This window comes from Crotalus tigris, unplaced genomic scaffold, assembly GCF_016545835.1.
Source record: "Crotalus tigris isolate CLP2741 ecotype Arizona unplaced genomic scaffold, ASM1654583v1 scf7180000017589.2436309, whole genome shotgun sequence".
NCBI lineage: Eukaryota > Metazoa > Chordata > Lepidosauria > Squamata > Viperidae > Crotalus > Crotalus tigris.
In genome coordinates, this window is record NW_024096495.1 from 1,088,790 (window position 1) to 1,106,103 (window position 17,314).

The following is a 17,314-nucleotide window of genomic DNA, read 5'->3' on the forward strand; positions in this document are numbered from 1 at the left end:
AGTCACACACAGAAAGTTATGGGAAGCAGCCAGTGGCAAATCATTTTTGAAAAATTGTATTAAGAAAACTGCAGGACTTGTCCAGACAGTTGCTAGGAATTAAAAACTGTCTTGAAATCACCAAACAATAAACAAGCCACCAAAAACCCCAAACCCAGGTAAATCTTTTAATGTACTGATAAAACCATCTTGTCACTGGGGACCTAGATGACTGGTGATAAGAAATACCATTACCATATAAATGGTACTTGTTTCTAGACAATACCATAATCATGAAACATGCATTTGGTAATCTCAGTTATAGCAATAGATGTTCTGTGGAACTGCTTTTATGGAAATCTACTTACTACAAAAATGAAGTTGCAAAGTTGCTATTCACATTGTTGGTGAGACAACTGTACTGGTTGGTAATTTAGTACATTAATATATATAAATTATGCTATTACCTTTTGAGGTGCAGAAGGCATAAGAAACAGAAAGCCAAATAAATTAAAGCACAAATTAATCCCTTCTTTTACCATGCACATTTCTTGTGTTATCAAATTCCACTTCATTCAGTTTGTTTTTACATTTTATTTGATATAATATATAATATATCCACTTATATAAATTTTTTATACATAACTTGCAATTCCTCAGCCCTTGATTTTTGCTACATTGGTCATTGGTGATTGATCAAGACTGAGGCAGTGTAATAGTCACATGAATAAATTTTCAGATCCTTATTTGTTGCATCATAGAATTTAATATATCTGAAAATTATTTGCATATTGAATAAAGAACATAGCTTTAATCTTCTACAAAAGATACACTTACATCTCTAATTAATATTGTTCCAAAGTTACCAGTAGCATTACACATTTGTCATACTGATGTAAGTTTTAATTTGCATAAAATATATATTTTAGAATTGTATATTTTCTCAAATTTTGCTGCTTTATTTATTTATTAAAATGTTTATAAAGCCGCCATCTTACAACCAACTCTAGATGAATCCCAATCAATTATTTTTTGTTTTCTGAAATTAAGATCATTAAACGACTCAAGATACATTACATAGCTTTGCCTTACTCCATATTCACTGTTGAACTATACATTAGGCTTTTTACTATTTTCACTCTTCTTTAGTTCTACCATATAATGATGCTTTTATGTATGCAACACACAGATTTACAACAATTAGCCACTCCATAAGCAAACTACATCCATATTTTATTTAACATCATCTAAATATGTAGCCATACTATTCTGCAGCATTTTTATAGCTTTCATTACATCGGTATTCTGTTGTAGAGTAAGGTAATGCTGTTATTCCCATTCAAATATCTAGAATGTTTCTTCCTAGATTCCTATGTTTTGGTTTCATTCAATATAATTTCATTACCTTTTATTTCTATCTACTCTGGCAGAATAATTGTTTAGTTTTTTTTACCCACTTCCAAAACATCTTATTTATTTCCTTCAAAACTGTTCTGCATTTTCCTCTAGTTCTATTCTATTACATATTTTGCAACTCCTTTTTCTCTTTGTGCCCATTAATACAATGGGCACTGGTTGTTGTTGTTTTTTGTTACTCTCTTGTATGCATTTTTGACCTCATCTGTAGTCCCTTTCACATTATTCTATCAAGTATTTTGGTGAGGGAGGGTTAGTTTGTGAGGTGCTGAAAATTCTTTCTCATGATTTGGTCTCGGAACAATGATTCCTTAGAACAATGCCTTGCTGTTCTGCCTGTCAAAAAGAACATAATGGCAGATTGTTCCTTTTCCATTTCCATTCCCTTTACCTTCTGTTCAATGTCAGTTAGATAGCAAAAACGTTACAGGGCACAGATTTTGTTGTTCAGTATTTGTACAGTGGTGACAAATGTAAGTGCTGTGTAACTGCTTAACAGTAACCAATAGAATGGAAGGTAAGAGTCAGTCCTTATTTGCAACACTACACTATGATTTAATATTGCACTCAAGATTGGCTTTAAATTTTTTTAATGATGCCTTATGAATAGATTTTGATGTTTTAATTTTTTTTATTATTATCAGGAAGAAAAGACACAGCTTCCACACATGACAAAAACAAATTGAAGACTCTGGTATCAAAACCAAACACTATTAAATCCATGTTCATGGCTAATACTGGCAAGAAAAATACTGATGTAAGTTTGAATTTCCATAAAATATATACTTTAGCATTGTATATTATTTTCTTTAGTTTTTGCTGTTTTATTTATTTAAAACATTTATAAAGTCACCCATTTTACAATCAACTCCCTATCAATTATTTCTTGTTTCCTGAAACTAAGGTCAAATATATCATTGCTTACCTTGAATGGATTTGGAAAAATCTTCAAAAGTTTATGGAAAATCTATATTTTCTTTTGCAGAAAGCAGTTGATCTCTCTAAAGATGATTTGCTAGGAGACATTTTGCAAGATCTGAATGCTAAGGTAGGAAATGTTGTATGTATTTGTGGGGTGGAGTTATAAACAGGGAATATTGTTTTGCAACTGCACAACTGTTTCTTGAGATACTTTGAAGAAAATTCATATAAATTTGACAATTGAGATGCTAAAATTCTATTTAATTATAAGTCAGGTGTCCTCATATATGATTTATTTTTATCCAAATGTAAAAAAAATGCCTAGCAGAAAGTGAATTTGCCGGCTGCAGACTGCAAAAAGGGAGCTTAAGTTAATAAAAAGGTGGTTCTAGTAGAAGATTGCATTTAGTCATTACTTTGCAACCATTTCTGTCTCTGAAGCTTTGTGCAAAGGTAGGGGGATGAGAGGAAGGAAGGAAGATGACATTTCTGGGAGTATGTATCAGTGTAGAAGAGATAAGAATTTCTTTATTTTGGAAACTGTATTAAAGCAATATCAACATCTGTGTTCTCTATAGCCTGTTCATATAGTACCACCAGTTCCAGTGCTTAAAAAAAGGAGAATTCTTGGAACGCCATTAAATCCTTTTTCTATGCAATCCGAAGATTCCAAGGTAAATGCTCTTAAATGGGGAGTGTTGCTTTCTAGCTTTCTAGATTTTTGATGTTGTTGATACTTTGATTTTGTTTGTTGTTCTAACAAGTGAAAAATAATACTGGTGTAGTTTATTTAGTTATCAAATTGGGAAAAAATGTACCTATGGGTGCCAGTACTATTTTGTTTTGCCCTCTGAATTATAAATAGGCTTGCTATTGTAGGGACCTTTATTAATTGCCCTGAAATTTGTGTTAAACCATAAACCAATGCATATTTCTGTTGAAGCCCAGATTTTTTATAGTATTGCAATACCAGAGTTCTCCAGAATGCAAAATTCAGAGGGGTAGGAGTGCAGCCTTTCTATATACAGTTAAATAAATTAGAATATACTGTACATGCGATTCAGTACAAGAAGATAATCTCTTGGATATAGCAGGATTTTTTCTATTAGTGAGGTCAAATGTGAGGTGGATTCTGTGAAGTAATAGGAATGAACTATAGTTGTATGGTTCACTCGAAAAAAGAGAACATTTTGTGAACACTGTTGCTTTGTAGAAGGTTACTGTTAAGAGCTATTTTAAATCATCCTTGGTTCCTAGAATCTGAGATTGTCTCTTAGTATGTTCTCTTCAGTTTATTAATATTCCTTGGCCCTTGGAATCTTTTATACCTGAGTAGAAAAAAAATACGTTTCTTTATATCTCTCACAAGATAATTAGGTTTTTATTTCATTGATTGTAAACAGCACCATATTTCTCCTACACAATTTCAACTTACATGTGAAAATGTAAAGAAAATCATATCATTTGAAAAGCCTTGCTCATTCCTAGTGCTTGTGAAATTAGAGCAGGTGACTGAGGTCTTTTTCTGAAAATGCTGAGGTGCTTAATGTTGTCATAACTTTCAAATATTCAGTCTTCAAATGGAATGCTCTATTTCGCATATGTTTTCTATTTAAAATGGGAACTGGTCTAAAGAACAAAAAAAAAAAAATCTAAACCAAAAAGATTAGGCATGTATCATTCATACTATATTAGGCATGTATCATTCATACTATATTTTATTCTTGTTACATTGTGAGCCACTCTGAGTTGTCTGGAATTGGGCAAGGCCTAAGCTGAATAAAATCAATTACATTGCTGTCCATTTTTAATTGAAATTATTTATGTTTAATTGAAATTATAGGTAACTGCTGTAGTGAGAAAATCTATCCCTCTTGGAAAAAAAGAAATCCCTTCATTACAGTCCAATCATTCAGTCTATTTAGCTAGATCAGAGGCAATCACAGAAGAGAGTATTAATAATGAAAATGGAGTACAACCAATGGAAAATAAAGAACTTGTAAAAATAAAAGAAGAATCTATTAAAGGTATTTGTAATATTTTTGGTAATCCTACCATTTTCAAATATGCTAGCATTGTTAAATGCACCTGGTAATTATACTCCTTTGCTATCCAAGAATATTTCCCAGTTTCAACATGTGGCTGTTTTAAACCTTTAAAGACCTGTTTGTTTGTTTCAAAGAATTATATTGTACTATCCCACATGTAACTTTGAGCAGCTAACAACAATTTAACATACCGTAAATGCTGTCGTATAAGACGACTTCCGCGAGCGCTGAAATCGGCGCCAAAGACGGGGGTCGTCTTATACGCCGAGTCATCTTATACGCCGGAAATACTGGTAGTTTCCGGCGTATAAGACGACGGTCTAGGAATGCGGCCCGGCTATAAAGACGGGGGTCGTCTTATACGCCGGGTCGCCTAATACGGCGGCATATACGGTATTAACAGTAACACAGGTAAATCAAGTGCTTACCAGGAGTACGGTAGGATGGTTGATAATAATGCTAATCAATGCAGTACATTTATAGACTTGAGTCAGGAAACTCCCTAAACATGAAAATCATACAAACCAGTTCATGCCATGTCCTGGCCCAATGCTTTTGGAAGCAGACAGGTCTTTAAGGCTGTTTGGAAAACTAACAAAGTTGGGACTATCTGAATCTCAGGCTCTGAGGTTGGGGACCACAACAGAGAAGGAAGACATATTTGGATCAAAGGCATTTTTCTTCCATATCATTAATGATCTGATCAATAATAAAGCTCACTGTACCATCAACCTTGAACTTTATACCTAATATTTGTGAATATGAATTTATTCAGTGATAGAAAATTTTGATGAGATACATGTATATAATATTCCTTGACTTTTTAAATACTGTTAGCTCAAGTGATCTTCTGAAGTACAAAGGATCCTATCTTACTGTCTTTGTCCTTATATGGTCACTCACACATTGGTTACCTCCCAATTGGACTATTGTAATGCATTCTATGTGGGGCTGCCCTTCAAAACCGTCCAGAAGTTTCAATTGGTCCAGAGTGCAGCAGCGTGGGTAATTATGAATGTTTCTTATTTTGCCCATTGCTCTGTGAGCTGCTCCTGATAGGTTTTCAGATGCAGTTCAAAGTTTATTTGAACTTTATTTATTTAAAGTTTAAATACTTTAAAACCCTACTTTACGTAGGGCCTATATTACTTGAAGGAATCCTTCTCCAAGATCAAAGAACTTGCCCCACATGTTCCCACAGGAAGGCATTTTTTTAAAATCTTGCAATCTTACAGGACTGAGGAAACACCTCTTTTCTGTAGTTGTCACTTCTGCCTGGAGAAATCCCCCACCGCCCCATAAAGTATATGACTAGCCCCAATTCTTCTCGCCTTTAGGAAACCCTTAAATCTTGGCTCTTCCTCCAGGCATTAGGGATCAGTTTAATAGGTTTCCTCCATGTGATTGGTTTGTTGTGTGGTCACCATTTTATATTTTATATGTATATTTTGCCTGTTAGTTGTAGATGGTTTTCTTTCAATTATTTTTCCTGTATTGTGTTTGCCCAGAATCTTAATGTTTGAGCGGGATGGCTTTATAAACCTTGCAATCAATCAATCAGTCAATCAAAGCTTTCCTGGCACTGCCCACATACTCACTTATTAGGTGAATTAAATGAAAGTTTAATTCTCTGCGTTAATTGCCCCTTTATGTCTCTTTTTAAATACATATAAACTAAGTACATAGTTTACATTATTTTTTTTAATTAAAAATTTTACACAGTTGACACTGGGCTCTGGACTCTGTGTAGAAAGCATAGACATTTTTTCTTTTGTGTGTTAATAATACATGGCAGAAATAATATACTTTAAGAACCCAGTATATTCACAACACTTCTCACATGCTGGAGAACTTCCTGAGACAATAACCTTTATCTGCAGCCTAAATATTTATTATCTACTTATTCTATTCAGCATCTGAACCCCTAGTCCAGATCATGAGGGCAAAAGAAATATAGAGGGCAGTCATTAGGAAGAGAGTGACTCTGTGGATTGCAATCCTAAAAAATGTTTTTCAAGTTCTAACTTATCCTTTTAGATGTCAGTCAAAGACATGACTGTTCGAAGGCTACCTGCTGGACATGGTAGTTTTATACTTTATTTCCAAGACAGGATTTTTATTTGGTTTCATTGTAATTTAATACTGGATATCATATTTACTTACTGCATCATGCAATTGTATATTCATGAATTCACACTGCAAAATGCCAGAACGTCTATATTTTTATTCTGATAATTTTTTATTTATTTTATTTATTCTTTCTCATGCTTCTCTCCACTAAAACATTTGATAAGTAAATAGTATTACATTCTACAAATCAAATGTAAGTCTCTGCAAGTGTCTAATGTTGTTTACAGAAGATGAGCAAGATAGAATTATTTTTGATGATGGGGATTTTGATGAATCTATACCAGGAATGGGAATTGTGTCAGAAGAGGTCACATACCTCAAGGAAGAGATGGAATTGGAACAGAAACAAATGCTGTAAGTAAACATTGTGGAAACAGCTGCATATTTGTTTTCCTGTCAGCACTAATAATGTTTTCATAAAGCTGTATTATTCATCAAGATACATAGCTGACCTGCATAGATTTTTTTAAATTATAAAATATTTCTTCAGAATTTTTACAGTTGGAGAAAGAGTACTTCTTTGATTAAGTAGTCATTTCTATTATATTATTTCTTGTTTCACATTGGCTCCAGGTGTTCTTCCCTCCATGATAAATCCTGCTGGGACAGAATTGATGAACATGAAGATGAGTTTGTATCTTCAGAAATTCAGGTGGATTCCAGTCAGCTCCCACTTACAAAGGGAGAAGAGGGGCAACAGATTTTCAAGTTCTATTGGCTGGATGCTTATGAAGATCAATATAACCAACCAGGTATGTTTATATTCAACATATGCCTGTGTCAGATTTCAGACTTATACTTTGTGATCCCAAAGCTTTCTCTAATGGGAGTAATTTAATAATTAACTAAATAGGGTAGCTTTACAGCATTCTGAGATGGGAAAAAGGTAAAAGCTATAGAGTAAGCCTTGAAATAGATATAGCATGACTTAAATGCAAAGTTCCTCCAAAACCAAATAAAACTAGGGAAAAATAGAACCTAGTTTGAATCTACATGTATGATATACCCTAAGTGACTGTCATTTCATTCACCATAGCCTTCAGTTTTTAGAGTGCTCCAGGAAAACAGAAATTGAAGTGGAAAGAAAAGTTTTAAGAAACCTGTCATTTTTCCATTGCCGAGATGGAACTGAAAGCTTCCTAAATGTATAGTGCTTAAAAATAATTACGTGTGAATTGTAAAGCCAGGGAACTCCAAAGGTTCCATGGTACTAGTTTCATTTATCTGTTTTTTTAAAATCTAGATCTTTACTGTCATTTAGCCCATTTAGTCATTTGCACATTGGATTCAGGAAGGAGGAGAGTAAAGATTAATTACCAATATTTCATTTTTAAAAAAATAGAGCAAGAAATCAATTAACATTCATTTATAGCTCAAATAAGAGTTATATACGTGTATGTATGTACGTATGTATGTACGTATGTATGTATGTATGTATATATGCTATATTAACTATACAGAAAAGTTTTGTGGCAGTAGGTAATAATCATTGAAGCTCTGAAGAAATTGGTGACTAATATGAAAAGAAAAAAGTGGCCCCAAAGACCCCTGTACAGTGTGATCTTAGATTCGGTATAGTAGCTTCTGAATGATGTATAATTATGAAAAGACTTCTGTTCCTTGATTATGAAAAGAGACCCTATCATCATAACTTTTCAAGGATGAATAGTAAAGACTGCACCTGGTTTCAATTAGTAATGCGGAGAGAAAAAAAATTGCCATTACTTTTTGTTTTAAAAGAATCATGATCCTTATACAGTAGCAAATGAGATATTAACTAAATTATGTGGAAGACATATCTTATTGCAAAATGAATGAGAATTTCATATGCATGTAATATTAACATGTCATGCTAAACCATGATTTACTGATATTTGCATCAACTTCTGCAACTCTAAGCAAAGTTTTGCTTGTGTTCTCCATTCCTCTTCCTATATTGTTTGAAAAAGACTTCCTACCGGGTGAATTAATCCATGTAATGAAGCCATACCTGGGTATTTTATGAATCAGGCCTAATGCACCCAATAGCTGTCTGAGACCTTCCAGGAATGGGGAGGAAGGAGGCCCCCAGGCTGCTTGGCCTAGCCAGCTGAGACATTCTGAGCATGGTGGGGCAGGGAGAAGGACAGGCATATTGGCAAACCCCTGAAGTTTGATCATGCGACTGTGAGGTTGCTGCAACAGTCAGAACTTCGAGCAGGGATTGTAAGTCCCTTCGGTATCATAATTTTGAATAGTCACATAATAAATGGTCATAAGTCGAAGACTACCTGTAATGAATGATAATATTTGTGCATTTGAACTTTCAGAATGATGCACCTTGGGTTCACAAGATCTGATACATATTTTGGATCTCCTTGACTTTTCCAAACACAAAATTCTGAGGAATCTGAAAGATTGCACATTTTACTAGCATTTTGGCTATTCTTTATAAAGATTCTAATCATATCTCAATATTAAAATTGCACATTAAAAGAAACAGCTATATGGTTTTGAACAAGGGAATAGAAATTCTAGAAAAGCCTACTTTCAGGACCCTTTCATGATAAAAAGATGGTATGATATGTGCCTACAAAATTATTGAAGCAATCTCCGTCACTGTTGACTTTCAGCACACAGAGTTGTAAAAGAGAGACTACAAATTGGAAATCATTTTTTGTTCCCAAGGGTGAATTAGTGTGTTTATTCAGTAATTTGTAGCTTTTCCATTAGCAGCTGTGCTAAACTGTTCTGATTAATGCGCATTGTCTCTATCGTTTTCTATCATTTTAGGAGTGGTATTTCTCTTTGGGAAAGTATGGATTGAATCGGCACAATCTTATGTGAGCTGCTGTGTAACAGTAAAAAATATTGAGAGAACTATTTATTTACTGCCACGTGAATCGGTACGTTTTCTTATGTTACAGTATTCTCATCTGATAATGTCTCTCATCTGTTTTATGGAAGGCAGAAGGCATTAAGGCAAACTGTGTTATAGAATTAAATGTGAAAATGAAACTGTAGATTAATATAATCAACCGGTAAGTCTACAGTATCTAACATGAGACCATAATACATAAAATCCAAAAAGCACATGGGAGTACTAAAATTCCAATCTAAATTGCTGCTCTTATTATTTTTTTTAAGTAGCTTGATTTAGTACATAGGCTGTTTAGTACCATTTCACTGCTTTCATAACCTACAACCTAGCTTGGATGCTTTGGGTAAACCTCTTTATTTTTCCATCCCAGATGAAATATAGCTATTCATTTTTCTTTTCCTTCATTGTCTTTTCTGGCTTTCTGACAGCTGAGTGGTAAACTGCCTTTTTGTCTCTAAGAAAGTCTGTGTTATACAACAACCAACCCAAATGGTTCATATTGGGTTAAATAGCCGAGTAGAAATGTTAAAACAATAATAGCTATGATTTGAGTCTCCAATTATTCAATTATCAGATAATTCTGATCTGCTGAATCCAGAAAGCAGTTTTCTGGGAGATTAGTTGAAGAAAACTACCTATTTATATTTTAGAGAAATACTTGATTTTCTGTAACCTTGAAGTGTATACATTGGTATTGCAATGATTGAAAAAATTCTTCTTAAAGCGAATTGAGTTAATCTCTGAAAAAGAAACAGCGATTCCTGTGACTATGATGGACATCTATCAAGAATTTAATGACCAGATTGCAGAGAAATATAAGATCATGAAATTCAAATCCAAGGTTTGTTAAACATTCTGTCACTTCCCAATGATGTTCCTAAGCATGGAAATCTGATTCTTTTTTCATTCTCCATGGGGAGGAAAATTGTGGGGTCCCTTCATTTAAAGGAACAAGAATTAATAGATGATTATTTTACTGAAGCAGAAATTTGAGAGATGTGAGGCTGTTGTTCATCATGAGATATTGAAATAGATTTTTCTTGTTTATGGGATATAGCACATTTTTTAAAATTGACAAGAATCTCTGAAATACTTCCTGTTTGATGGAATTTTGCAAAGATTTTTAACGGGACAGATCTCATTTCCTCTCCACTTTGGTGCTCCTTTTCTTTCTAAATAAAAGAACATAATATAAAAAAAAATGAAGCCCAGTCATGCCTGATAAATTGAATCTACTATAGATTCTGATGTACATATATTGCTCTAGTTCTTATTTACATGTTATTTTTCTTTTAGTAAATATGCCTAAGTACTAGGAATCTAGTTTTGTTGCTTGCTGAATTATTCTTTATTATATTGGAATTGTATGAAATATAGAATTTAAAAAAACTCTACCAGGCATATTGCATACTGTTGCTTTAAATGTACACCTAAATAGAACATAAATTGATGATTTCATAATATAAGGTATAAGGACAAAGAGCTACAGGAAAAAATCACCATTGTGTCTTTTAGAAAAAATAGTGAAATGTTAGATATAATGGACCAATTTAGATGTTATGTTTTCAACTTTATAAATCGTAACTTATTGATTTGGAAATGAATGCATGATCCACTTTTTTTCTTCCGCCCCCAATTTCTATATCTGTTTCGGTATATAAATTCTATTTTAAGTTTGGTCTATTATAAGTAGTCCTTGCTTAATGATCTTAATTGGGACCAGAATTTCCATTGTTAAGCAAAGTGGTCATTAGGTGAAGTATCACATGAGCACATCACTTAGTGAGGGCAGTTCTGGTAGTCTTAGTTGTGGGCATTAGGCAAGGACCATGGCTCATTAGATGAGAACCTCACGGTTCTCCTGCCATGCCATGCTCACCTCTGCTTCAGTTCCCCTCGCCTATCTCTCTCCTTGCCGTGTCTGCCCTTTGGGCCACCTTTCACTCCACTGCCACAGCCTGTCCCTGCTATCCCCCTCATTGCCTCCAGCTGATCTTCACCGTTGTCTTTCTCTTGCTGCTGACAAAGTGCATCCAGCTGAGATAACTGCTGGCCCTTTGTGATGCTGCATGATGCTTCCTGACACTGTCAGAAGCCTTCCTGAGAAGATAGGCAGATGGTGGCAGTTGAAGTGCATGTATATATGAGTTAAATAATTACGTAATCTTCAGGTTATGTTTAAAGAGAGAGATCTGTATTATCATAAAATGGATTTCACAGTACAGATTTTAAAACTAAAAACAAAGAGTAAATGTTTTGGATTAAAGAAATATTCTGTTCAGAATATATTAGTGCCTGATATGATATGATATATGTGATATATGATGTATATCTTTTTATTTTTTTAAAAAAATATTTTCATAGAAAGTGGAAAAGAATTATGCTTTTGAGATACCAGATGTTCCTGCAAAATCTGACTATTTAGAAGTTAGGTACTCGGTAAGTAAATTGTAGTATAAAATGGTATATGGAGCCATGGTTGAAGAAACATTGAGTGCATTAGTATATATGTGTACTCATGTAATTAAAAAAAAATTACGCTTGAAATATTCTATGTATTAAATCTAAGGTTAAAATTTAAAATTATAAAAAGATGCAAATACTGCTCTGTTATATATTTGCTGGCTATTCTAAATTTCAAAAGTGTTATTGCAAGTAACAGAATTTGTTAGAAGATTAATCTGAGGAACCAGAAAGTTATTTGTACGTCTTTACAAACTGATAATTTGTACGTCTTTACAAACTGATAATTCCATCAGTTGCATAGAAGCGTGTACCTCCATCTACTTTATATTTCTGAATTCTGGACTAGATGACCTCCAAGGTCCCTTCCAACTTTATTATTATTATTATTTTATTTATTTATTTTAGAATCATTAGTATAGCGCAAGCACTCTTTTTTTCTATCTTGGCAAAAATTGCTATAATCTTTTGTGAATTGATAACATGAACTGAAGGGGATTCATGCCCAATATGAACTAATTGCTTAGTTGTACCATAGAAATATACTCATGCATTTGTGTTCCCTATAATTATAAAAATTTAAAAATTAACATAAATACTATTGCAGGTTATCAATGGAGGTTGTTAATATTTGGACATGGGATGCTCATGTATTTGAAGTAACTCTATCACTTGAGTCTGTTCATTGCATTACACTACAGTTTATTCAACGATATATCAGAGTTCATTGAATTCAACAACATATTAGCCATAAATAAATCATTGTCACTCTGTTGACAATCCTCCAAACAAAATTCATCAATCTATTTTGTATCTTCATACAATACATGAATACTTTTACATCACTTTGATTATAAGTAATGTAAGTTGCATAAACTGTGCATTATTGCTCCTAGGAAGTTTTAATTTTTAATGCTTTACATTTCTCATGAGTATTTCAGTACGGGTTCCTGACATAGTGAGCTTTATTATTTGCCTCTTGTACAAACAGATCTGTAGAAAATGGTCAGTTATAAAAATTGGCAAAGTTCTGTTTCAATTTAATAGTAAAATAGTTTAATATTTCAATTCTCAGGCTGAATATTGTCGATTACCACAAGATCTGAAAGGAGAGACATTTTCTCATGTATTTGGAACAAACACTTCAAGTTTAGAGCTTCTGTTAATTAGCAGGAAGATTAAAGGACCAAGTTGGCTGGAAATAAAAAATCCACGTATGAACCTTTTCTATATTATATTTCTTTACACAAAGTTCAGTCAGATACATGTAAAAGGGAAATCTGCTAAACCTATGATTGCTCTGTACATTGTTTGGATTCAGATAAACTGTCCACCTAGCAACAGTCAGATATTTTGTACAGCTCATATTTTTAATCATATTTTATAATAGCGTACTATTTTATAAATATAAATTTATTTTATTTATGGATACCTGCTTTATAATTTAGATGCATATAATGGATTAATATAAATATATAGCTTATATTTGAAGAGTTCAGGGCCCAGTTCTACTAACATATTATTAAACTGCAAGAAAGCCGTGGTGGTGCAGTGTGGTTAAAATGCAGTTTTGTAGGCTAACTCTGCCCATAGTCAGGAGTTCGATCCTGACCTGCTCAAAGTTGACTCACCCTTCCATCCTTCGGTAAAATGAGAAGCCAGATTGTTGGGGGTCATATGCTGACTCTGTAACTGTTTAGAGAGGGCTGTAAAGCACTATGAAGCGGTATATAAATCTAAGTGCTATTGCTATTAGTATTGCTGCAAACTGTTATTTAGCAAAATAATTACATTAACCATATTTAAATATTAAGTGTGCTTTTATTGATGTCTAAAGAAGGTTTCTGTGTTACTTTAGAGTTGTTGAGTCAGCCTGTCAGTTGGTGTAAAGTGGAATTAATGGCACTAAAACCTGACTTGATTAATGTGGTGAAGGATCTTCCTCCACCACCTCTTGTGATCATATCCCTTGCCATGAAAACAATTCAGAACACAAAGACTCATCATAATGAGGTAAGCTATGATTATTGTGGGTTGAGAAAAAACAAAATGTTGTGGTTATTTGACAAAATACATTTTCCATAGCTGTGCAAATTTGCTTTTATATTCTTCAGGCCTGAAGCACATTTTTGATGCATTCCTCATCCTTTTTTGAACACAAGACACTGAAGCATTTGTTCTTAACTGTCTTTTTAATGATCAGTATTTTTATTATATAAATAACCTTTTGAAGATTTTGAGTATCTTTTTGAAGAAAATATATATACAGTCTAATCACAGAGCAACATAGTTAATGTAGAAAATGTAGAAAACAAATGAGCAAAAAAGGAAAAGAGTATAGAAAATGAAGTTTAAAGCATTATTTTCTAAAAAGTATACAGATTTTGTTGCATATTGATAGTAACTAATTTCTAATTGTCTGCATGGAGAAGAACCTTTCCACTTAGAATAGAATATTCTTTATTGGCCAAGTGTGATTGGATACACAAGGAATTTGTCTCTGGTGCATAAGCTCGCACTGTACTTACAAACAACAAAGTAATATAATCAAAGCTACCAATAGTGGAAGGTAATAGGAAAGATGAGAAGGATAATAGTAATACAGCACTACTACATGAGTAAATATCCTTAGACATATCACAGTGCTGTGAGGATTAGGTGTTCAGCAGAGTGACGGCATGAGTGGAAAAAACTCTAATTGTTTTGGCATGCAATGTTCTACAGCAGTGTCCTGAGGGAGGAGTTGAAATACAGGTAGTCCTTGAGGTACGAACATAATGGAGCCTGCTCCTTACGATTGTAAGTCAAAAAAATTTGTCAAATGAATCAGACTCAATTTTACACATTTTTAAAACCAAATTCATTAATTGAATCAAATGGGTCATTAAATGAATGAAGATCTGACTTACTATTTCCTCCTATTTATGAATTGATCGCTGCTATCATTAACAGAGGCTTTTCCCACCGGACGCCCATTAGCTGTTTCCAGTGCAGACTTGGCTCAGGAACTAAATTGCCTCCAAGAAGGCTTGCAGGATCGCAGTTGCTTTTTATTTTTTTTTTAAACCACTTGTTGCTAATCAGCTCAAATGTCTTCAGTTGCTTGGGGTGGTGGTGGTGGAAATTAAAAAAAAAAAACACTTGTCATTAATTAACTTAATATCCCTCCAGCAAGGTACCCAGAGGGAGATGGGGGAGGGATTTACAGAATTCTTAGCTTGCAACAGTAACAGAAATGGAAGGGACCTTGAGGTCATTTAGTCTTAACCCATGGCTCTCACAAGAGAGTATTTGTGATAAATGCCTATCCAGCCTCTTTTTAAAAGCTTCCAGTGATGGGGCACCCACAACTTCTGGAGGCAATTTAAATTTAAAACCTAAAAGCTACAGTTATATACACTGATCTTCAAAATAAAAGCAAGGAAACACAACTATAGAATGCTTTGTGTAGATGCTGGCTAGCATTTCTACAAGCAGTTTCAAGACAAATGCAAACAAACTTTATCTTTTCAAAATACTATACTTACAAACACAATAGTTTGGAAAGTACAATACTTAAAAAGAAGCAGAGCAGTTCCCAAAGTGCTTACAAACAGTACAGTACTGTAGACTAACAAAAAATAATATTTTAAAATACTTAAAGAAGCAATTCTAGCACTCCAGTCCTCAAGCCCAGGCAGCAGCAGATCCTCCATGCTGTACCAAGCCAGGCTGCAAAAATCCCCAGATCTTGTTTGGCCATGTGTCCAGGGACAAAAAAACAAACAAACCCCTGCCAGCTTCGTAACCCCATATGGTCCAGCAAGTCACAGAGTTAAAAATGGCCACTTCTGCAGTAGTGACTGAATCCATGTCATATGGCTACAGAGGCCTCTTTTTGGTCGCAGTTTTGAATTTCTAATGTACCTATCCTTTCCGAATAAATTCATTCCTGTTAAAATTTGTTAAATAAATGTTCATACCTGGGGGATTACCTGTAGTTATTAATGTCCAGGCTGTGAGAATCTGTAGATTATTTCTCAGCCCTCTTTCTGGCTCATGCAGTACAGATATCCTCAATGGAAGGCAGGCTGATTGCAATAGTTTTTTCTGCAGTCTTAACTATCCTTGAAGTCTGCCTGTCCTGTTTGGTTGCTGTACTTATGCTTAATTGTCAAAATTTGATTAATATCATTAATAAGAAACTTTTTAAAAAGTTTGCTTTTCCTTTTACTTCTTTTGCTCAAGACAAGGTTAACCTCTTAATAAAATTATTTTCTGTCTCTTCAAAAAATGTGTAATTGAAATGAGTTGGTAAGAAAGTATATTCTTATTTTAATTATTGCTATGTGAAGTGTTTTGTAATTGCCCAAAATGTGAAAAAGAAGAAAGTGATGAACTAATTTTTAATTAGTATGAGTTGCATAGAAAAGGTGTGTTTACACATCATACAAAGAAAAGTGTTTCTTGACAGGTTGTTCCAAATAAAAACAATTTGTAGTCAACTCTGAATAATGATGCATGGTTAGATTTATTGAATAGATTACTAAATCTATGCTTAATTTAACAAGTGTTAACAGATGAATGAGAATATGATTTCATTAATGTCTCTCATTCTTTTACTATTTTTCTTTGATAGATTATGGCTGTTACAGCTTTAGTGCATCACAAATTTTATCTGGACAAAGCACCACCTGAACCTCCCTTTCAAACCTACTTCTGCGGTACGTATAATTAGAAACTTACTGTATTAATTTGCTGTTAATTATTCCTCTGCTTTCCAAATAAATGTTTTAATAGGCTTTTGAATATCATTTGACAACCATTATTATTATTACTGTTTTGGTTTTATTTTGGACTGCCTTGCTACCCTATCAAGAACATTCTAGTTTAATGTGGACTATTTTCATAAGCATAAGCACTGTGTGAAAACTGCCCCCCCCCAAAAAGACCTAGTGAGTTTTAACACCAGTGCTTACATTTCAGGATGGTCACTACCGAATGAAAACCCTCTCCATCTTTTGACCTTCTCTGAAAATAAGTATAGCATTAGGGATGAGAAGCAACTATAATGAATGTGGGCAATACAATATCAGTATTTACAAATCTGTCAAAGATGGTATCTACATTGATATCTAAATAAGAGTTGAATGTAAACAAATGAAGTTAATGAATTGAGAGAAGAGTTTAGGATTATACATCTTAAAGAAGATCAGTGTATATTTGGGTGTTGCCATAATGTGGGTAATGATTTTTTGTAACTGTTGAAAACACTCTTACAGAAAATATGGTTGAAGCAATGTTAATAAAGCAGAGACAAAAATTTGCATGGAGATCCATGATCTCTCTGAAATAGCATTTTCCCCCTATCCATGACTAGTCTTTTTTCCTATTTCCCTGGCCACAGAATACAGAGAAGCCTCTTTTACTAGTTAACTGAGAAGGATTTTTTCAAAGAGCATTTGAAATTAGGACAGGAAATTAAGGCATAACGTCTAATCCTACTTTATTAGGTGAA

At 33.7% G+C, this 17,314-nt stretch overlaps 1 protein-coding gene and 1 long non-coding RNA gene across 5 annotated transcripts in view; one reads left to right on the plus strand and one right to left on the minus strand.

Annotated features, from left to right (window-relative positions):
- The window catches only part of POLA1 (DNA polymerase alpha 1, catalytic subunit), a 274,677-nt gene that overhangs the window by 20,863 nt on the left and 236,500 nt on the right, over positions 1-17,314 (plus strand). For 3 of the 4 annotated variants that reach the window (XM_039363127.1, XM_039363155.1, XM_039363146.1), the window contains exons 5-16: positions 2,040-2,152; positions 2,381-2,443; positions 2,895-2,990; positions 4,160-4,343; positions 6,722-6,848; positions 7,068-7,246; positions 9,267-9,379; positions 10,079-10,195; positions 11,719-11,793; positions 12,893-13,031; positions 13,676-13,830; positions 16,436-16,520. In XM_039363127.1, the coding sequence (XP_039219061.1) occupies positions 2,040-2,152; positions 2,381-2,443; positions 2,895-2,990; positions 4,160-4,343; positions 6,722-6,848; positions 7,068-7,246; positions 9,267-9,379; positions 10,079-10,195; positions 11,719-11,793; positions 12,893-13,031; positions 13,676-13,830; positions 16,436-16,520 (1,446 nt within the window). The remainder of the gene's footprint in view (positions 1-2,039; positions 2,153-2,380; positions 2,444-2,894; positions 2,991-4,159; positions 4,344-6,721; positions 6,849-7,067; positions 7,247-9,266; positions 9,380-10,078; positions 10,196-11,718; positions 11,794-12,892; positions 13,032-13,675; positions 13,831-16,435; positions 16,521-17,314) is intronic. The other variant, XM_039363137.1, reaches the window with a different exon arrangement.
- On the minus strand, positions 10,423-11,496 carry LOC120316998. The gene is made up of 2 exons (XR_005559112.1): positions 11,234-11,496; positions 10,423-10,526 (listed from the first exon to the last, which is right to left on the minus strand). It is a non-coding gene; the product is annotated as an uncharacterized LOC120316998 (long non-coding RNA).